Source organism: Suncus etruscus, chromosome 12 (assembly GCF_024139225.1).
Source record: "Suncus etruscus isolate mSunEtr1 chromosome 12, mSunEtr1.pri.cur, whole genome shotgun sequence".
In the NCBI taxonomy this organism is placed as follows: domain Eukaryota; kingdom Metazoa; phylum Chordata; class Mammalia; order Eulipotyphla; family Soricidae; genus Suncus; species Suncus etruscus.
This window is the reverse complement of record NC_064859.1, coordinates 2,923,589-2,946,879: the sequence shown is the minus strand read 5'-3', so window position 1 is coordinate 2,946,879 and position 23,291 is coordinate 2,923,589. Positions and strand designations below refer to the sequence as shown.

General features: G+C 38.6%; 1 protein-coding gene and 1 non-coding gene across 2 annotated transcripts in view; one reads left to right on the top strand and one right to left on the bottom strand.

The window, feature by feature from the left end:
* The window catches only part of FSIP1 (fibrous sheath interacting protein 1), a 219,793-nt gene that overhangs the window by 194,761 nt on the left and 1,741 nt on the right, over nt 1-23,291 (top strand). The window contains exons 10-11 of the mRNA XM_049785005.1: nt 16,578-17,109; nt 19,238-19,298. Of these exons, the coding sequence (XP_049640962.1) occupies nt 16,578-17,109; nt 19,238-19,298 (593 nt within the window). The remainder of the gene's footprint in view (nt 1-16,577; nt 17,110-19,237; nt 19,299-23,291) is intronic.
* On the bottom strand, nt 8,662-8,768 carry LOC126025125 (U6 spliceosomal RNA). Its single transcript, XR_007501171.1, has one exon. It is a non-coding gene; the product is annotated as a U6 spliceosomal RNA (small nuclear RNA).

The following is a 23,291-nucleotide window of genomic DNA, read 5'->3' as shown; positions in this document are numbered from 1 at the left end:
CCATACCACTCCTAGGGATATACCCTAGGAACTGAAAAACACAATATAAAAATGCCACCTGCATTCCTATGTTCATCGCAGCACTATTTACAATAGCCAGAACCTGGAAACAATCAGGTGCCTGACAACAGCTGAGCGGCTAAAGAAACTGTGGTATATTTATACAGTGGAATACTATACGGTTGTTAGGAAAAATGAAGTCATAAAATTTGCTTATACATGGAAGATTTAGAGATCATTATGCTGAGTTAAATGTGTCAAAGGAAAGGGGATAGACATAGAATAATCTCACTCATTTGTGGGATATAACAAAAACAAAGATAGTATGTAATAATATCTATATGCAATAGAGATAAGGGTCAGGAGATCCAGTCCAGGACATGAAGCTTCCCACAAAATGGTGAGTGCAGGCAGAGTAGAGAAGGGTCTACTATGACAATGATAGTTGGAACTGATCACTCTTGACAAGAGCTTAGCATTGAAAGGGGAGAAAGAGACATGTAAGGCACCCGCCCATTAGCAATAGTACAAACCAAAGTGACAGAAAGAAAGAGAGGGCCCGGAGAGATAGCACAGCGGCATTTGCCTTGCAAGCAGCCGATCCAGGACCAAAGGTGGTTGGTTCAAATCCCGGTGTCCCATATGGTCCCCCATGCCTGCCAGGAGCTATTTCTGAGCAGACAGCCAGGAGTAACCCCTGAGCATAGCCGGGTGTGGCCCAAAAAAACAAAAAAAGAAAGAAAGAGAAAGAGAGAAATTGCTTGCCCTAGAGACAGACAGGGGTGAGGGTGGAGTGGTGTACATTCTATGAATGAAACCCAACAATGAACAATTTTGTAATCACAGTGCTTATATTAAAAAAATCAAGTACAAAATAACAGTTAATGCAATACAAAAATAAGAACTTATTTTCTTGAAACTGTACTATAAAGTAAGAGTGATCAAAACAGCATGGTACTGGAATAAAAATAGTCTCTCTAGCCAATGTGTCAGAATTGAATACCTAAGGACAAATTCTTTTATATATGCACCATTAATTTGTGACAAAGGAGATGAGAACATGAAATGAAGTAAAGATAGCCTCTTCAACAAGTGGTGCTAGAAAAATTGGATAACCACATTTAAAAAATTAAAGTTGTAAACATATCTCACACCTTACACCTTAATTCAAAATGAATCAAAGATCTTGAGATCCAACTGGAAACCATAAAGCACAATGAGGAAAATATAGGCAGATTGCACCAAGATTTGGGCTCAAAGGGGTCGTCAGTGGTATTATGCCACTAATAAAAACTGGTTATTGATAATGTCAGCCAATCATGATACTTAAAAAGGATAATTCTGGGAGGGAACTTTTAGACATTATAAAAGGTAATTGCTTGAGCACCAGGAATGACCCTTGTGAACAGAGCTAGGAGTTGCTTTCAAGCACTACTGACTATGGTTTTCCAAAAGACAAAAATATTAAAAAGTCAGCCTTGCCATCTTCAAGGAGGAAACTGCACTCTCCAAGCAAGTGAAAGCAGAGATTAACAGATGGGAATATATTAAGCTGAGAAGCTTCTGCACCTCAAAGGAAATAGTGCCCAGGATACAAGAGCCACCCACTGAGTGGGAGAAACTATTCACCCAATACCCATCAGATAAGGGGCTAATCTCCAAAATATACAAGGCACTGACAGAAATTTACAAGAAAAATACATCTAATCCCATCAAAAAATGGGGAGAAGAAATGAACAGACACTTTGACAAAGAAGAAATACAAATGGCCAAAAGACACATGAAAAAAATGCTCCACATCACTAATCATCAGGAAGATGCAAATCAAAACAACGATGAGATACCACCTCACACCACAGAGAATGGCAACATCACAAAGAATGAGAATAAACAGTGTTGGCAGGGATGTGGAGAGAAAGGAACTCTTATCCACTGCTGGTGGGAATGCCATCTACTTCAACCTTTATGGAAAGCGATATGGAGATTCCTCCAAAAACTGGAAATCGAGCTCCCATACGATCCAGCTATACCACTCCTAGGAATATACCCTAGGAACATAAAAATACAATACAAAACCCCCTTCCTTACACCTATATTCATTGCAGCACTATTTACCATAGCAAGACTCTGGAAACAACCAAGATGCCCTTCAACAGACGAATGGCTAAAGAAACTGTGGTACATATACACAATGGAATATTATGCAGCTGTCAGGAGAGATGAAGTCATGAAATTTTTCTATACATGGATGTACACGGAATCTATTATGCTGAATGAAATAAGTCAGAGAGAGAGAGAGAGAAAGAGAGAGAGAAACACAGAATGGTCTCACTCACTATGGGTTTTAAGAAAAATGAAAGACATTCTTGCAATAATGATTTTCGGACACAAAAGTGAACTTCCAGCTCACCTCAGGAAGCTCACCACAAAGAGTGATGAGTTTAGTTAGAGAAATAACTACATTTTGAACTGTCTTAATAATGAGAATGTATGAGGGAAATGGAAAGCCTGTTTAGAGTACAGGCGGGGGTCGGGTGGGGAGGAGGGAGACTTGGGACATTGGTGATGGGAATATTGCACTGGTGATGGGGGGTGTTCTTTACATGACTGAAACCCAAACACAATCATGTATGTAATCAAGGTGTTTAAATAAATTAAAAATTAAAAAAAAGTCAGCCTTGCACATGCTTAATCCTCAGTATCCATGTTTTTTTTTTTTATTGTGACTGAAGTTCATTTACACAGAATTATTTACGATACATAGTGACAATGAATGAAGGGCATTCCCACCACCAATGTTATCCTCCCTCCACTCTTGTTCCCAGCATGTCTCCCACATCTCCCTCCTTTACCCCCCAGAATCCTACTGCAAATGGTCTCTGCCTTACAGCTTGTTACAGGTTGGGTATCTATTCTGTTTGGTGTTCCAGTCTGGTCATTTTTGTAACCATGTTTAATCCTCAGTATCCGATAGGGTCTTCCAGACTGCTAGGATAGAATTCTCCATACCAGGATAAATCAGGAATTAGGAGTAACACCTGTTTGGTATAGCCCCCAAACAAACAAAAATAATAAATAATAAAAAAGATGACAATAGTAAGAAAACATATTCAGCAAATGGAAGTACTTTTCAGAATTTTGATATTTTGATCTCTGTGCATTTTTTTAATTCAGTCTATCCTTAAATTAATTATTACTAACTGATTTAGGGGATTTTTTTCACCCTGTATATATGAAGTTAAAAATACTGAAATTGGATTTAGAGGAAACAAGTGCTATTCCTCATTTCTGAGCTTCTAGAGACAGTATTTTTCTATAATATAAAATTCAAAGATACAAAAACTTGAAGCTTTTACTATCTTATTTCTTCAACAAAGTTATTTTGGCTTAGTCATTGAAGTGATATTTCCAGCCCCTACCACGGAGAATATGGATTTTATGGGTCAGTCTTAGTTCCATTCATCTTCTGTTCTAAAGAACTGAGTTTTCATCCCATCTGCTTCAAAATGTCCTGGCCATGACTATAATTTAGGGCAAGGACACTAATAGGACTTTATCAGAAAACATTCAGATGAAGGGAGTCTTGTTTTGATTTTTTTTTTTGACATTGGTTTACTAATAAAAAAACCTTTAGAGAAATTTGTTACCCTTAAACATTTCTAAAGAGAGATGGGTTTCTGCCATGCTTGGGAGAGACCTCTTATTTCAGTATGGGGTAGATTTCCATAATTAAGCCTAACCACAATCAAAGGCTGATTATCCTTCAGTTCTATTTTCATAGCAGACCAAATTAAACCTCTATGTCAGACATTTGGCGACAATCAGAATGGAGGCTTTTTCTTGACTTGGAGACTTTACTGAATCTGAAGCATTCTTTTTTAATGGATAGTAGAACTTGGAAGGATTTGGGAGAATCCACTCCTTGTGAGCATCATATTTGCCCAAAGGCAGCGTAGATGGGTGTCTATAGAAGGCAAGAAGGAAGTACCAGATGTAACCCTTCTTCAGTTAGTTTATCTATATCCCTTGCTGACATCGGAAATGGTAGGGAAGCTTCAAGTCTCCCAAGTCATATCAAAGACCAGATCAAACTATGTGGGGAGAGCAGTGTCAGGGGGAAAGAAGAGGGTTAAGGCTGGGGTGGGGGCTATGCTGGGAATGGATAAAGGTTTGTCTAGAGGCGTGCATGCTTCCATACTGTTGGAGAATAACACAAAGGAGCTGTTCACAGCCCTCACACATTAGCATTGATGGGGCCGAATTGTGTGGCCCGATTTTGGGATACTAAACATGGTATCTCCCCAGTACTTTTCTACCAGCCAACTTACATCTTTGAATTAAATCATTCTGCTTAGAAAAGGATTTTGTAAAATGCCAACCTATTTTGGGGGAGGCATCCACAATGAACAAGCCTATTTAATCTTAGGGAGAAAAATAAAAAAGCAAAAAAACCCACATCTTAACTCAGGATTGGGTGAGTTTTGTTGTTGTGTGGATTGAAGCCAGATCTGACTGTACTCAGATCTACTTCCAGGAGAGTTCTTGAATAGCCAGCCTTGGTGATGCTTGGAGTATCTTGGGATGTGCAGTGCCCTGGGACATCTGCAGGCAAAGCATGAACTCAGCCTATGGAATGTTCTCTCTGGTTCTTGTTTTGTTTTGTTTTGAGGCCCCACTTAGGGCTTATTCCTGGGTGCTTCAGGACCTATTTAAGATGCTATGAAGAAAATGAGTGTTGGTCATGTGTAAAACAAATGCCTTAATCTCTGTGCTATCTCATAGGCCCCTCTAGGAAATTTTGGTCGTCTGAGATTGAGTCTGCATTTTGAGGAGTGTGCTCAGGTAGATGAGAAGAGGCCACCCACCCTACCCATATTTGGATGTATTAGGGAGGGGGTCAGAAAAAAGAGAGGGGCCTAGTATGCAATGTGTGTGTGTGTGTGCGCGCACGCGCGCACGCACTAAGCAAATGATGAACCTTATTATTTATACTCCTTGTTTACGAGAGACTCACCTTGAATACTATCTTTGCTTGTTTATTTTTGTTTTTGTTTGTTTTTGGTTTTTGGGTCACACCTAGCAGTGCTCAGGGGTTCCTCCTGGCTCTATGCTCAGAAATCGCTCCTGGCAGGCTCGCGGGACCATATGGGATGCCGGGATTCGAACCACCGTCCTTCTGCATGCAAGGCAAATGCCCCACCTCCATGCTATTTCTCAGTCCAGTTGTCTTTGCTTGTTTTGAGTCAAGATCAAAGCATTCCGAAAGTAGCCACTTTCTGGGCTCAAGTGAAAATGTGCTAATGGCCTTTCTGGGATCCTGAGCTCCTTCATCTACCTTTCCTGTTGCACTCCCTCTCTGTTTTCCCCTCACTTATACTCCACATGCACATGAACTTGTGTTCATTCACTGTAAATTGTTAGCTGTGAAATGATCTGCTCAACTTTGTTCCTGTGTCCTAGGGAGGCTGACTCTCGGGGCTAGGGCCAATTGAACTTGGAGTTTGCAGCCTTTAGTTGATCTGTAGTTCCTTGAGAAGATCCTCTAGCCATGGCTTAATGTTTTGGCATTGATTGAAATCTACTTTTTCTGTAGCAGGCACGTTACATATGAGATTCACAGATCTCAGGCACATTGAAAATCTTCCCTTGTTAGGATTACACACAGAAATTCTTGGGAATTTGAAAGTAAATCCAAGTAAATCTGAAGGTAAATCTAAGTAACACTTAGGAGTAATAATTGTTTCTGTTTTTATAGGTTAGACTTTTTTTTAAACTTTGAGATGCCAAGTGGTTTGCTTGGTGAGTGAGAGCACTGTGATCCAAACTTGGAAACCTCAGCCTCTTTTACTCTATGCTGTTGTTAAGGGTGTTTCCTCTCCTTTGGGGGATTTCTGTTTTTGTTTTTTGTTTTTATAAAGATAGCAAAGGGACACTTAACTCGGGAATTTACCAAGTGGAATATAAGGCTGTGGAAAAACCACATGGAGAAAGGGTGCGGAAGAGACGTGGAGGATTGTCACATGTTTGCATGGCTTTCTGGCCGTTTTGTCTCCGCAGTGGCTGCTAATGTGTAGGCTTCATGCTGTCCCTTTCAACTCAGCATGTTGGATATCTATCCCTTGAGTGAAGGCAGCCTCTTCCCTCATGGCTTACCCCACTAGAGGTGGAAGGACATGCCTTATGCTGAGCACTGTGTTGGGATCTCTGGACATTTAAGCTGAAGTCATGTCCTTGATTTTTTCTATTTCATATTCTCTTCTCTCACCTTGCACCCCTTTTCCCCTCCATACCCCTACCCCCCATCCCAAGCATCTCAAGCCAGGCTACCTCTGGATACCCTGGGAAAACATTCTTTTTTTTTTTTTTTTTTTGCTTTTTGGGCCACACCCAGTGATGCTCAGGGGTTACTCCTTGCTCTCTGCTCAGAAATCGTTCCTGGGGGCCATATGAGATGCCGGGGGATGGAACCTCGGTCCATCCTAGGTTAGCACATGCAAGGCAAATACCCAACCACTTGAGCCACTGTTCCGACCTCTGGGAAAACATTCTTTTAAGATTTCAAAGGATCCTGTTTTTTGGCTTTGTCCTTGTCTCTCATCCCACAGCAATGCACGTTAAAATCAGCATTAAGCCAGAGACTCCTGAACACAGCCAGCATCGCCCTACAAGAACTGACCAGTTTGTAGAGTTTGAGGAAGAGCAACTGGTGTGGGTGTTGAAGGCACATCCCAGTTATCTTCATGTAGCTTCAGTTATCACTTTGGAGTTCAGCCAGGAGTTGGAAGCTTATTGTGAAGGACTATCTTAATCAGGCCAGCAGAACTGAAAACAAATGTTTCTGTGCTGCCTGGTTACCAAACCACCAGTGAAGTGGATTTGAAGAAAGGAGGAGTGAGGCAAAGAAGAAGGGAGAATTAATCCAAGACCGAGTTACACATTGGCCCATGACTTGATAGCAGGTAGAGTGGATGTCTTGACCTAGCAGAGCCCAGGCAGAGTGCTTACAGGTGACTCCATGTCAGGACAACCCTTGGGAGGAAACTAGCAGGGTGGGGGCCAGACTTTTATTCCTGGTTCCTTTCCACTTGTTCACAGGACATTCTGGCCTGTGTGGTTTCCATAAGTCAAGAAGTGCTGAGCTGATCCTCATGGCCTCATTAGCAACTCTCATCCCTGCAGCAATAGAGAAGCCCTTGGAGTGAGGGGAAGGAAGGGACAGGAGGGCCTGTGGGTGACATCAGGCTTCAGGAATTGACATCAAGAGAGAGGAGTCCTGCAGTTGTGGAAGGAGCATTAATCATATTAGATCTGCTCAGCCTACCTTTAGGAATATGTGGCCACCAGAGGGATGGACCGACTGAACCCAGTCATGTTGGAGCATTTTGCTTAATTATATTTATTTATTTTGGTTTTGGGAGCCACACCCAAGGATACTCAGGGGCTATTTCTGACTTTGTGCTCAGAAATAGCACAAACTCCTGGTGTTTCTCAGGAGATAATATACAATGCCAGAGATCTAATCTGAGTTACCTATATGCAAGACAATGTCTTAACCCTGATACTCTCTCTCCAGCCCCCTTACATTGGAGCATTTTAATATTAGTGATCCTGGGTATTATGTTGCTCAGGCACTTCTTGAGTAGCAGATACCAAATTCAAGGAAATACTTGTTTGCCTTTCCAGTCTCCAGTTGCTGGACAATCTATCTAATGGATTTTTCTTGCACATAGGTGTGGTCCAGTTGAGTGTTCTCTCTGGAGAAGTGGGTTCATCCAGATAATGTTGTCATAGCAAGATGCTTCTCATAAAGAGATGAAAGAGCTGTTGTTAGAGCAGATGATGAATATTGCATAGATCTGGAAAGTATTCATGCATGGAGATATGCATGCTCAGAACCTAGGGATTGACAAGCTCAGAGCTGGTCTAATCCACTGACAGGTGGTGTGAAGCTTGGTACTTGTGTTTGGGTTGTGCCATGTCTCCGTCCTATTTTAGCACCAGTGGGTAATTTCCTCTACCCAGTGGATGTGGGTGTGTGTAGTGACCATTTATCTTCCTTAATACCTTTCATTACTCCCCTTGGTTTTAAATGAGCCCTAATTGACCCTGTAGTGACTATAGGGCCACAGCCTCTGGAGGTCAACTCCCATGTCGCATGTTGATGAAACTAGATACAAGGGTAGGGAGCTGTTCTCTTCAACCAGGAAGTTTAAATTCGATTATGAGGAGCACTTAAGGACCCAGAGAGCAGACCTGGGGGTATATAGAGGTTTTTTGGTTTTAATGATAAGAAAACTATCTAATTTGACTCTTCTCTTAAGCTCGCATCCTAACTAGATATGGACTTCAATGCAGGATGAGGCCTTTTTGTAGTTAATGGCTTTGACACCTGATGTTATCCCCCCCCCCCCCATCCATTACCTTTACATAAAAGCAGAGAGTCTGTTTGAGTAGGAGTTGGAAGGAGTGCAAAAGATTTCCATAACTGGTATTTTTCAGTAAGCCAGTAATTTAGCACAACAGTGGGAGTTAGTTGCTCTAAAAGTGACATATTGGTTAAGTGGCCAGAAAAGCTCCCATGTGTCCAAACTTGTTCATCTCATAATACTTATTCTGGTGAAGATTTATTTTGCTGAATAAAAGTTCTTCTCAGATAAGTTTCTGTTCTTGGAACGCTTCATGAATTTGCGTGTCATCCTTGTGCAGGGGCCATGCTTATCTTCTCTGTATCGTTCCAATTTTAGTATATGTGCTGCCGAATCGAGCACAGATAAGTTTCTGTTCTGTATGGTCCCCCAAATAAGCTAAATATTTTGACTAAAAGAATTTTCCTAGATGATGCCAGTAAGTGCTTGATAGGTGGATATAGCATTGAATTGCAAGTTTATATGTTGGTAATTAAGCAAAAAGTAGAACATTTTATAGATTTTGCTGTTGCTATTGCTCTTCCTCCTCCTCCTTTTTTCTTCTCTTTCCCCTCCCCTTTTTTCTCCTTCTCCTCCCCTGCCTCCCCTTTGTCCTTTTCTTTATCCTTTTTTCCCTTCCTCCTCCTCCTCTTCCTCCTCCTCCTCCTCCTCCTCCTCCTCCTCCTCCTGTTCTCCATATCCTTCTCCTACTTTTCTTTGTTTTTCTTTTGAGGTCACTACTGGTGGAGTCGAAAGTTGCTCCTACTCAGTGCTTAGGATCAATCACTCTTAGCAATGCAGTGGCAGAATGCAGAATTGAGGATCTTATTAGACCTCCTGTATACAAAGCCTACACTCAGTCTGTTGAGCTAATCTCTAACCCTTGCTGCTTATTTTGAAATAGAGCTGTGTTTTAAAACTATTTATATCTGTACTTTTGTTGTTAATCTTTTAGGACATTCCCCATTTTTACTCAATAATTTTGAGATTATCAAAAGCATCTCACTTTTTATAATCATATTGGCATCATATAATGGGTCTATAAAGCTCGGCATTTGTTGAATGGGATGGGAGAGCCCAATATGGGACATGTACTAACATCAAAGAACAGGAGTACTTCAGGTGGACTCTGATTATCTGCCCCAAAGGTATAATCTTTATTGCTTTGTCAACAAATACAATGTGCAAATAACTGGGGATTTTTATGATTGGGGAAACTCCAGAGATATATAGCACAGGCAGAGAGATAGGAAGAAGGTGAGGTAATTCATAGTCTGTGTTCTGTCTTCCACAATTACAAGTTGCACTCTTCAACAGATTTAGCTCCTTCACCAAACTGGCATTTATCTGGGTGGAGAAGTGTAAACAGTGGTCATCTTGGGAATGGAGTTAGCTGTAGGGGTTGTTATATTTTAGAAATGAGCTGAAGGAGAGGGCATTTTGTTTGCATTAGACACTAAGCTAGTTTAGGTAATAAAACATAAAGTTAAGTAAAGTACAATACAGAAAGAGGGCTCAACAAATAAAAGAATGTCAACTGGGAAAAGAAATCTGAAGCAGTGGTGGCAGGAGATTCCTTATAATGAAAGTGCCCAATGCTAGGCACCTGAGCTCAGAGTTTTCAATTCTGTATTCAAACAACCTGGATTCAAATTTTACATCTATTACTTAGTAACTTAGGTTACTTCATTTCTTAGTTGTTTGTTTTGCATCTATAAAAAGAGAATGACAGTTGTACCTATCCAATAAGTTGTGAAAAGGCCAAAGAATAAATATGTATAACATACATTGAACATTATCTAGTCCGGAGTGTATGCTTAATAAGTGCTAGTTATTTTATACATTCTGTAAAACATCATCTGGCAAGTTAACAAAATAAGTAAGATGCATGAGAAACAGAATTCCTTTCCTGATGAGAAAATCAAGTACATTTACTCTTTGACTATGTTGTGATTGTGCTTTGTCTTGACCAAGAAAGAAAATCCCTAAAAGGGCTATCGAAGTAAGGATGAGATGAGAGGAGCTTTCATATGAGGAGAGAAAATAGAATGGGCGGGCTCTGGTCTGGAAAAATGAAGACTGAGATGCTCTATGAAGAATTTTACGAAGGGACAGGAATAGTATGAATAATAACTTGTTTACGAAATACTGGCAAATTAGAACTGGCATGAAGGTTGAATACTTTGAGGTGAGTACTTGAACAGATGGCTACTTGACTACACTTGCACAGTGAGCCCTTCAGTGTTGGAGCTTGTTAGCTCAGGAGTTTCGGCACAATCTGGATGAAGGGTAAGGGTTGATGTCCCTTATTCATCAAGTGTTCTTATGGATATTTGTGATAGATTCCCAAGTTCAGTCCAAATCTGCATATGTAAATTATTCACAATAACATAATCATTTGCAAAACATGCCTCACATGAACTCATTTGATTCTCATACTAGTGTAACTTCTTCTGTGGGCAAGGCTCTTTAGGGAGTCATAGAGAAGAAAGATGGTTCACATGGAAGTTTCTGCTCTGTACTGCTGTGCAAAATTTCTGAAAGCTAATTTAAGTTGATGGCCTAGTAAGTTTTATTTTCTTTTAGTTATATTTTGGGCTCAAATAGTGTTTAATTATTTTATGAGAATTGGTACTATAAAGAAGCAACTGTGAAGAAGTTAGACAAATAAAAAGTTTTGTGTATTTAGTTTTTTTTTAAATTCTTCTCAGTCTACACTTAGATGGCGATAGAAGTTGGTTTTATATTTATTTCTACTTGCAATGTAGTGAAATTAATTTAGGAATCATATTCAATCCTCATTTTAAAGGTAAAGGGTCATTGGATACCTTTTAACAGCTAACTTCTGTGCAGACTGTAGGAAAATACTGTCAGTTGTCTGTGTAGTAACAATTGAAAATACTGTCCTAGTGATGTGCTCACAATGGCAAAGTTGAAGCCTGATTTATAGTCCCCTGTGTTTTCTTTGCTATCAGGCTACTTCCCTCAGAGAGTCAGAGTAATGAGTTATGCTATTTTGCTATACATAAAGTAATCAACTGTTAAATTTTACCTTGGGGTAGCTTTAAAAGCAGATTTGCTATGAGGCTAATGAAGCTGGAATTTAAGGACTCCTTATTTGTATGTGCTCTTGAATGGCAAAAAAAAAAAAAGAGGTTGTAGTCAGGAAACATTTTTTAGAAGCCTTTCTGGAAGTGCTCAATAGATTCTAATAGTTGGTTTTACCTTTCAAGTAACCATTAATTTATTATGATCTTTTCACATGGATTCTGGGGATATGAGTGCATGGTAGAAAACTTGTCAGCCCTGGGGTCAGGCTCCACATTGGAAGAAGCAAACACATACACAAAACCTCATTTTTATACTAATTCTAATTTATATTTTATACTAATTTATATTTTTATTTTTAAGAATTACTCTTGACCTGCCCCTAGAGTACATAAATTTGGAGTCCCACAAAGCTTGGAACTGCCTTTGGTCTGCAAATATATAATCCATTAGTAATCCCATTTAATGATTTTGATTTTTAAGTTAATATTATTTAAAAATATGAGTATAGGGCTGGGAATATACCACAGTGATAGGGTACATGCTTGGCTTATGAGAGACCCTGGGCACAATCCTGGTACTCCCAGCCCCACATATAAAAAATTTAGTTTATTTATTTATTTTTTTAAATTTATTTATTTTTTTGGTTTTTCGGGTCACACCCGTTTGATGCTCAGGGGTTACTCCTGGCTAAGCACTCAGAAATTGCCCCTGGCTTGGGGGGACCATATGGGACGCAGGGGGATCGAACTGCAGTCCTTCCTTGGCTAGCGCTTGCAAGGCAGACACCTTACCTACCTCTAGCGCCACCTCGCCGGCCCCTAGTTTATTTTTAATAGCTTATATTAATTTATTTTTAGTAGCAAACTATGAAAGAAAAATTGTATTAAGTAGAAAAGTTGTATTAAGTAGAAAGTTGTATTAAGTTGTATTACGTAGAAAACTGACTGTACTTTAAGATCTGGAATTTAGAGAAGGATGTCCACATTTTTAATTTTTCAACATAGTTCTATAAAGCCAACCTGAAAAAGAAAAAGATGTGAATTTAAATTGGAAAAGAAACCTATTGATATTTATCTGTTTATTACATAACGCTTTACATAGAAAACCTGATAAGTCCTTACAAAAAAAAACTTGCAAAAACGATGAGCTTTATTTGTTGTGGGACTTGAATTAGACCTCATTTAATTGGCTATCCACCATCTTACCCTGAATCCTGGATCCCAACCTTAGAACTGACACTATTCACTGCACCAGCATCAGGAATCAAATTCCCCTCAGTGGAAGCCCTAATACTGCTCTGCACCAACTTGTTTCAGGGTGGGCTCATATGACACCCTCATGGCGAGGGAACAGCAACAACTTGATCTAAGGGTAGGTTGTCCTGCCTGTCTAGCTAATGAGGAGATGAAATCAGAAGACTCTCCATCCTAGGATCTGTGCAAAAACCAAGATCTCTAATTACAGAAGACTGACTTTGACAATCCGGATTGAACAGAACTTTTCCTGAGACCATAAAAAAAGATCTTGGGGTCTGACTACTAATATGCCTGGACCTGTAGTTGGTCTTATGACAGTTCTTATGACAGTATTCTTCAAGGGTAGAAAGTAGAGATACCCTGTATCTCTTAAAAGGAATTTCCTTTCTAATTTCCCAAAGGTTTACTGCACCTATACAAAAAAAGAAAGAGAGAGAGAAAGAAAGAAAGAAAGAGAGAGAGAAAGAAAGGAAAGAAAGGAAAGAAAGAAAGAAAGGAAAGAAAGAAAGAGAGAGAAAGAAGGGAGGGAGAGAGAAAGAAAGAGAGAAAGAAAGAAAAGAAAGGAAGAAAGAAAGAAAGAAAGAAGGAAGGAAGGAAGGAAGGAAGGAAGGAAGGAAGGAAGGAAGGAAAGAAAGAAAGAAAGAAAGAAAAGAAAGAAAAAGCCACATCTGTCTTCTCTTCTTTTTCAGGAGCATTTGAGTGATAATGAAATATGGTCAAATCTACATGCCCAAATCAAAGTTAATGACAATAGAATCAAGAGACCAATTTATGCTAAAGAGACCAATTATGCTAAATTATAACAAGCTAACACAAAATGGACCTGTTACACTAGCAGTCCAGGAGACTAAGGATGGAGATAAGGGGAGCATGCTGGGAACTATAGTGGAGGGAGGTCAGCATTGGTGGTCAGAATGGCCCTAATTTACTGTCACTATGTGGCTGAAATACAACTGTGAAAGGCTTGTGATTCATATTGGTTTTAATTAAAATATTGAAAAATGAAATGATGGCAGTCAGATGATAGGATATAAAGCTAGTACACATTTATTTGTTGCATATTATATGTAAAAATGAGGTGGAGGAAATGGAAATTAACAATCCCAATTATAATTGCCTCAAAAGGAAAGATAAAATACCTGATAGTAAACCTACAAAAGGAAAGGGAAGATTTATACACTGAGAATTTTAAGATTTATACTCTGAGGACTATAAAACATGATCAAAAATAGAAATCACAAAGCAATGGAAAGATCCTCACAGTTATAGATTATAAGGATAGACATTATTGAGTTAATGGGATAGGGAAGTGATAGGGTGCTTGTCATTCATATAGCTGACACGATTCAATCTTTGGTACTACATATAATCTCCCATGCCCCACAAGGAGTGATCCCTGATCACAGAGCAATCAATGAGCACAGCTGGGTGTGTCCCCGAAAGGATAAACAGTATTAAAATGCCACCTGACCTAATGCAACCTATAAATGAAAGCAGTACCTTTGAAATTCCAATGGCAATTTTCAAGGAAACAGAATAAAACAAGTATAGAATTTGAAATCACAAGAGACACAAAAAGTAATTCTGAGAAAAGAATAAAAATGGAAATGTCATGATCCATAATACTTCACACTAACTATGAATTATGATATGCCGTATGATGTCATGATCTCTGTCATACTTCAAACTATACTATGAATAATAATTGGTAAAATAATAATAATCTAGATTTAGAGAAAACTGTAGTGGTGACCATTACAATTTTTTAATTATCTTTATTTAAACACCGGGATTACAAATATGATTGTAGTTGTATGATAACAGTCATGTAAAGAACACCCCCTTTCACCAGTGCAGGATTCCCACCACCAATTTCCCGGATCTCCCTCCTCCCCACCCCACCCACACCTGTACTCAAGACAGGCTTTCTATTTCCCTCATTCATTCACATTGTTATGATAGTTTTCAGTGTAGTTATGTCTCTAACTGCACTCATCAGTCTATGTGGTGAGCTTCATGTCATGAGCTGCACCTACATGGGAAGATGGGGGGGAAATAAGGGTTGGGACTGAGGCAGTAAAAGATTAGAAATGAGCTTTGTAAGGGCAGTATCAAGGTCACAATACAAGATGGATATTATGCATATATAAACTATATGCATACAATACTATCAATAGGAGACCAAGGAGAAAAAATTTCCTGTGACTGTCCCAACATAAATCAGTGCTAGAACGACCCGCCCTCCTCCCAAGGTTCATTCTCATCACTGTAGAGACCATTACAATTTTTAAAAGTATATTTCTAGGGGCTGGAGCAGTGGCACAGTGGTAGGGCATTTTCCTTGCACACAGCTGACCTAGGACAGACAGCGGTTTGATCCCTGGTGTCCCATATGGTCCCCCAAGCCAGGAGTGATTTCTGAGCTCATAGCCAGGAGTAACCCTTGAGTGTCACTGGGTGTGGCCCAAGAACCAAAAAAAAGTGTATTTCTAGGTAATTTATTCTCAATCACATTGTGGCATTGCAACTATTAATTAATTTTTAACATATGACAACTTAAATATAAGTTTATAATGGATACATTTTAAAATCATGCAGAATTTTACATATACTTTTTATTAGCCACATTAGAAGTATTATATAATAATGAGTTTACTCATTCAAATGACAGCTCCCCTTACCCAGTGTTTTTTTTTTTTGTGACAAACATCTGAATATTTCTTACTGAGTTTTCAAATAAAACAATAACATTTCTTTCCCAAAATAGAAGTGAAAGCCATTGCAATTCATGAGTAGGATTTCCTATAGGACCCCTCAGTGTTAGATAATTCATTCACCTATTAAAGAAGATTACTATTCCCTAGACAATTCACTCTATAAATCATGAAAGGTGATGAGTCTTTAGAAGAGAATTTTTTAAAACACGTCTCAACATATTTTAATCCCATTCCTTTCTGAGATTGTTGCAACTCAAGTGACAATCTATTCAACTAAATTCTCATAAGACCTTCTTTAATGCTTTCATTGGATTAATTTTATTTCCTGAGAACATTACTGAAAGAAAATTAAAAAAATGTTTAAGTCCTCAAGATTTTGGTTGAAAGACTGGATAACTCTATGAGCAGACTAAATGTGTCTGATCAACTCTTCTTCCCCAATTGCTTTGTTTTTGAAATGTTCCTGGACTCTGAAGCATCTACTTTTCTCAGGCTTGGCCAACGCTTTGCCTTCCTTTTCTGTCTTCCTCAGTATTGTCTACTGAAACGAATAGACATAAGAAAGTGAATCCCTAGGGGCAGGTAGATTTGCCTGAGATTTTTTTTCCAGTTAAGCAATTGAATAGTGATGCTATTTAGATTGAGAAATTGTGGGAACAGAGAAACCACCTATTCAGGACTAAGGCAGGATCCCTGGCTGTTTGCTTATTTTCTGCTTGATGTCACAGGCATAAACTCTAGGGATTTTTTTTCACTTTTGCTTTGCAAAAATTTTCCCATTTATGCTGAAGATATTTTTATGTGTAGTTAGAGAGTTAGTGGCTTGTTTGGTGTAATAATTTATTTCTATCAGAATTGCAAAACTTTCCCATGGCTATTAGTGTGTCTAATTCATGCTAAATTTTAATTCTAAAATATGAATAATATAATACTATATTTATGATTTTTATACTTTATAGTAGTGCTCAGGAATCATCCCTGAGCACACTACTAAGTGTGGCCTTCAAACCAAAAGAAAATGAAATAAAGTAAGTTTAATATTAGGGGGTCTTGTGTTACATTGACACTTGCATTTCTATTGCTTTACTGGAAGCTTGCCAGATATAAATGCACCAAGTTGACTGAAAACTACTGGTTTGTTTTATCAGCTAGATTCAACATCACTTCTTTCTGAGGAACAGTTAAAGTGTCTTCTGGAGGAATGCACAGTCAAAGAAAAATTCATGGTTAGATATTCTTCAGAAAGAGAAAAAGAAGTCATCAATGACGTAGTACCCGAGTTCCCCTCACTGTCAAGATCTGCCTTCTCTGAGCTACTGAATGGGTCAGAGCTTCAGGACAAAAGCACCAAGAAAGAGGGTGAAGCCATGTCCGAGAGTGAGAGCACTGAAGAAGCCAATATAGGTTTCTATCTCACCAAAGCCTTGACTGACTGTTCTATGTCATCGGCTCTAGCCATTGAAGCCAAGAACATCAACTGCCTTCAGTTTTCCAAGGATGAAGTTACTAATGACACAGCTGATTATTTTATGTTGAAGACTCGTGGCATTGGGAGACTAAAAAGGCCTTCTTTCTTGGATGACCCACTGTATGACGATAACATGAGCCTTTCATCCAAAGATGAACATCTTAATCATAGCTCTCCAGAGATACCAAAAGCAGTTGAGAGTGTGTGTGTTGGTGAGTCATTTTCTTACTACCTTCATATAAATAGAGCGTTTATAAAGAGAATGATAGGGAGGTTGGTTTGTAAGTTATAGATGTGTCAAATTAGAGCCTTTTAACAGAAAAACTTTGTGTACGAAAGGTTTTTTGTGTGTGTGTGTGTGTGTATACTAGTATGTTTAAAATAATCACATGTAATGCTTAAACAGTGTTTAACAAATTCACTTAAATTTAGCAATTGGTTAAAATGATTATATTCTTTTTGGTCATCCAGAAAAACAGTGTGGATCTCAAAAGAAAAGAGAATTTGGTTTGAATGGAGACAAGTAGTTAAAAAGATTAGCTTAATATTTCACTTTCAAATTTTCAATAATAAAAATTATTCTGGGCATTTATTGTATGCTCAAGATCCTGACTTTATTTGATCCCCATCACCAAATGGGCCTCTAAAGTAGTGCTGGGCTGGTCCTAGTGGTTCTCAATATCACTGGGTCGGGACTGAATCATCTAGTGCACATAGATGGGCCAAATATCCCTAAGAGTGGCCTATGGGTTCCCAAGTTTGCTGGGAGCTCTCCCTAAGACTTGTACTAAGAAATTAATTTTTCAAATGCCTTAGACTATTGTGATCTCTTAGTTTCTGTATCCAAACTTTCCCAGATTCTAAGTTATATTATAATGAGCAGTCCATGATACAAAATGAGACAGCAGCTGACATTAACAAATATTATCTTTTAACATGCTCAAAGAGCATCCAAATAAGCTTCTTAATTCTGTGACCACCCCCCACCCCCAAATGAACCAGTCACCCAGTCATGGTGGAGGTGTGGTTCTCCCAGTCAATAGTATGGAATAGCAAAGAAGCACCTTTTTGGAAGTGATATGAAGGGGTCAGCCACACTGACTCATTCTGAAGAAATGGCTGAGTAAACAAGAAATTCCATTTGGCCCCCAAATTCACCAAAATACGTGATTGCCTCTTTATCTCATGGGAGAACTGGAATGTGTCCCCATTCTAAATTTCTCCATGTGGAAATTTAAAGAACATGGTGGCCTTTGGTTCCACTTAAATTTGGAAACTGCTGAGGGCACTGGTACATCACCAGCAAAGGGTTTGAGCTTGGGGCTAGTCTATTGTCCAGTCCCATTAGTTTATGCTGAAATAATCCCTAGAGAGAAAACAGAGTTATCTATTCCTGGAAAATGTCCTCTTTTCTCCACCAACCATTTGCGCTAGCCATCAATACAAACGCATGTAATAAACAACACAACAAATATATTGAAGAGCACCAGAAAGGAACATGAAGTCAGTTACCAATGTTAAGGGGCATAACTGACCTAATTAATCGTTGAAGAAAGCAAAAGAGTTTCCCATAGGACCTGTTTTGTGATGTATTTTAAGACTTTTCTGTAATCAATGCGGCCATGAGTCAGATACATTTGTTTTTAAAAAGAATACCCTGAGGTTAAAATAAAGGTGGCTTCTGCCCTGGTGTGTTGGGGTGTCTTGTGCTTTTACCACAGAGTGTCCTGCACCCTGGGAATCCCTGAGGCCCTGCCAAACAGAGGTGGTGATCACTCTAAATTGAAAATGAAAACATAAGACCAAAGAACAGTTCATAACTCAGAGTTCGAAAGCAAACAAATGCAAATCCAGGAAAGCTGCAGGATCCAGTGCTTGAGCCTTGAAGAGCCGAGGGTGCTGTCTTTACCCCTTCCCACCCTTACACTTAGCACCATCAGGTCCTGTTGTGAGGGACATTCCTTGGTTTGAATCCTTGATAGGCTGCTTGAAAGTGACAAAATTGTTCTCCTTTACACCTACATATGATTAAGCCAGATAGTGGACTTGGGTGACATACCTAGCATTTAACATTTAATTGGAGATTTTCCTCTAAAAAGTCTGCATTTCTAGCTTTTCTGACCAACTAGCAAGTCCTGGAAATGCTAATGGAGCTCAGTAAGATTATCCCTATTAGAATGAGATATGCTCCCATCAGGGACTTGTTCCCCCACCTGTTCCTCTCTGTTCCCCTTTGGGGTAAGGTGATTGTCATCCCATATTATGGGTTCTTGTTGCTTGTAATGTGATCCAATAGGGGTGCTTATTTGACTTGCTTTAATCTTTGCTCTACACATTCAGAATTTCCACCCGTAACAGTCAAGTTTGGGAAGCTCTGTTCCCAACCACATGCATTATTACAGTAAGCACTGGAGATATGTGCTTTAAGTGTTTGGTTTTTGATTTTGAACCAATGTCTGTCTTAGATGGAGCTTCAGAATGGAATGTTTGGACTAACATTAATGTAAGCTATGAGGTTCAATAGAAAAACAGGTCTCTGTTCTAACAACACTAGTTATGTTATTTGTTTAGGTCCTCAGAACAAGTCCTTCCAATAATGACAACTATACCTTAGAACATGCATCAAGGTTCTGCCCATCCAAAGGTCTGTTTGATTGTAACTTGCCAGATTAAGCCCGATTGCAGGTAGATTTACTTTTGAAAAGGTTATTACAGTGATTTAATGAGTGTGTTTGGGATAAATGTCATTACACATACTACCTGAAAGGTTTCAAAGGCATCAGATTGTTTTGAGAATCTTTGCTGTAAATTCTTACGGATTGGAAGTGGAGCAGTGGGAATCTAAATATAGTAAAACTATTTGTTATTGATTTTTCCCATTAAAATTGTTTTTGTTTGTTAATACGTAATAATTTGGTAATAATTTGGTTTGAAATATGTAATTTATCTTTGGCTTGATTTCTTAGTATCTAAAGATCTTCTAGTTACTATTTGTTAAATGACTTTATCAATGTTATTTATTGCTTCTCAGATGCTCTTAGTGTATCAAAACCTGCAATATCAGAAAATTTTAGTGTAAATTCCTCATATACATAAAACTTGAGTATATAGGCAGTTTATATTTAAAGAATTACCTTTTCAAGTTACTTTTTAAATTTTTTATTCGAAGAAAATGTATCACACTGTTGACATAACTGATTATAATACATTTGTTTCGGATGACAGAAAGCAAAGTTATTAAGAAATAGAAAGAGAACAGAGAATTAAAAAAATGGAAGAAGGGGAGAGAGTTCATTATCAGTTATATTTGTGAAACTTATTGTATCACCTATACAGCCATTAATGCAATAGCTGAAGGTTTAGTATGCTCCCATTTTTCTCCAGAGATGAGAAGTACATTAAAAAAGTGTGTATGTGTCAATTGTCATTTGTATAGGCACAGAAAAATATGGAATAAATTAGAAAGAAACACCTTTGGCCTAAAAAACAAGCAGATCTTACCCCCGAAGCACTTTGGCATAAGACCAACTCAAGGCTCCAGGCATACTCGGTTGTCCAACACACCCTAGTCATTCTTGGTGGTCAGCTCTTCAGTCTTATAGTTGTTGCTGTCAGATTTCTGTAGTTATAGATCCTGGTTTCTGTACAGGTTCTGTGTCGAAGACCCAGTGGTGTGTTGTGTCTTCTGGTTCCGTCTCCATTAGTTAACATTGCAGAGAATCCTGTCCTAAAAGCAGACTATTGCTGTTTCCTGGTTGTCAAGGTGATATAAGAACTGTTTTTGGAGTAAGTTAGTGCCATGGTGGTAGTAGGGCCTTTCTTGGTAGAATTTATGTTCATGGTGCTGGTGTGGGAAACCTTGTTTGTTTTTATAGGTGGTATCCTGGTTTAATGCGTGAATAGTCAGTGTCAAATCAACTGGAGTCTAAGCCAAGTCATTATGCCAAGTGTCTAGAGTGTAAGGTTCCACTGCAATATAAAAGTTTTGGTGTTCCCATCTCTATTAGATAAGAACTTATTTGCAACTGTTAACTTTTCCTGGCAGTGCTTGGAGGACCATGGTGCCAGGGATTGAACTGGAGTTAATTACAAGTTCCTTACTCCTTTTATTATCCCTTAGCCCGTAACTTCTGTTTTAAGAAAGATACCATTTTTTCCAACCATTCCTTCTGTTCTTTGGAGTAAGCCTCTTTTAGCCTTTGAGAACAAGCATGTCTTAGCTAGGATTTCTCACCTCTTTAATGGTTAGTACTTCATTTGGAAACAGCCAGTACTGGTGCATCTATGCTTTGTAAAACTGTAATTTTCAGATCTCTATTGTAACCTTCTTTAAATACATCAGATCTTTTGGACTGTTTTGACCTACTGATCAGGCATTTCTTTGCAAACTTTGAATGCATATTAGACTTGCTTGGTGAAATGTAAAACAAATTAAAACCTTGGGTCCTTGCCAGAAGGTATAAACCTTTAATCTATTTCTAGGAATTGGCTCTGAGCATTATTTTATTTGTTTTAAATAAATAAAATAAATGATTTTGAAAGATGGGTCTGTGTGAATCGCTATATAGTCACACTTTAAAACCACAGCCCCAAGGATTTATCGTATTTATTTCTCATTCTTGTACTGCCCATCCATACCACACATACTTCATGAGTTCTCTTTTGTTAGATGCTGTTTCAGATTTCAGACAAGATTTCTCAAGCTTGGCATAATTGACATTTTGGAACTCATTACTTCTTGGTTGTGAGGTCCAGTTGTGGGCATGTGAAATGTTCAATCATTTCTGCTCATTGATGATGAAGCATTCTTGGCCTCTGTTCAGTTCTGTTAGTTTCCTCTATTTGTGCTATTGAAAATTGCCTCCAGACATTGCCAAAATTGCCTGTGGAGCACTTCCTTGTAAAGGAAGTAGTTTTAGTATAGAAGGTGAGCAGAACAGAATCACTGTTCTGATTTTTCATACTCAGAAGAATGCAGGAAGAAGGCAGGCATTTAACCAAATAATCTCAAGAGGGTGGGAGAAGAGTACAAGAGTGCGTGGCAGTGCAACAGAGGAAATAATGAAGATGGGCCAGTGTGCATAAAATGGGCTTCTAAAAATGAGAACTCTGAACAGGGTGTGCAAGAACAACATTACAGAGAGAAGGAAGACCATGGAAGCTTGTGGTCATAGCCATCATCTGCATCTCATGTCACATATGTCCTCATCCATTCCGCCTTGCTACACCTTCTGCTATAGTAGTTTTTCTGTCTCCATAAATCAGTTATCATATTTCTCATACATCTCTCTGATATGCCAAATCAGTTCTTTAATAGGTTGTTTTTCTTTTCCATTGAGACATTTTATATACTTGCATTAGTTTGCACCACAGAAATGTTCTCACAATTTTCTAAACCCAAAGCCTGGAAACATGCCAGAAAGGCTCACACTCTTCCTAGAGGATCTGTGGGGGAATGCTTCTTGGCTTCTGTGAGTTTGAAAGACTGTTGACATTTATTCCTTGGCTTTCTTACTTTGGAGTCCCATCATTCCATTCCTGCTTCCTCCACCTTTCCCTTGTGTTCCTACCTTCTCTCTTCTTTCTATTCCTCCTCCTCTGTTTTCACTCATATATGCCTCTGCTTTTCTCTTGTAAAGTCATTTGTTTTTGAAGATAGTGCCCACCCAGATAATTTAGGAATTCCTCCTCATCTAAAGTTCCTTAACTTAATTACAGTTCTGAAGATATTTTCCAAAATAAGGTAGAGTTTATAACATTAATTAGAATGTAGCCATAACTTTGATGGTGTGGGGTTGTATGGTTCTGTAATACTGTTAGAATCAGTGAGTTTTGGTATAGTCTCAGAATAGTACCTCCGTCATTGCTGTCTTTTTTACCACACTTCCTTCATCATGCAAAGAAACATTTGTTCATTAGTGATCACTTCCTGTTTTTCTACAATATCCTCACTTTAGAAAATCATTATTCTGCTTTTTGTTTTTGTGCATTTTCCTAGCCTGAAAATTTCCTATAAATGGAATCATGGACTATCTGGCATCTTCTATTGACTTTTTAACCTTTGGTATAGTGTTCTCAAGGTTCACCATCTGTTAACATGTTTATTATATTCTTTTTATGCCATCATCAAATAATCCATAGGTAAACAACAATATTTTGTTATCCTTGATAGATCTTAGGATTGTTTCTACAATTTTGCCATTATATATAATAGTGTGAAGAATATTCACGTACAGGTTTTAGTGTGGCTAGATGTTTTCATTTTTTCATAGGCATATACCAAGAAGTGAACTTAGTGGGCCATCTGATAACCTTACAGGAACAGCCAGACTTTTCCACAGAAGTTGACTATTTTTTACATTTTCACCAGCAGTGTACAGGCTATATGTTCTGA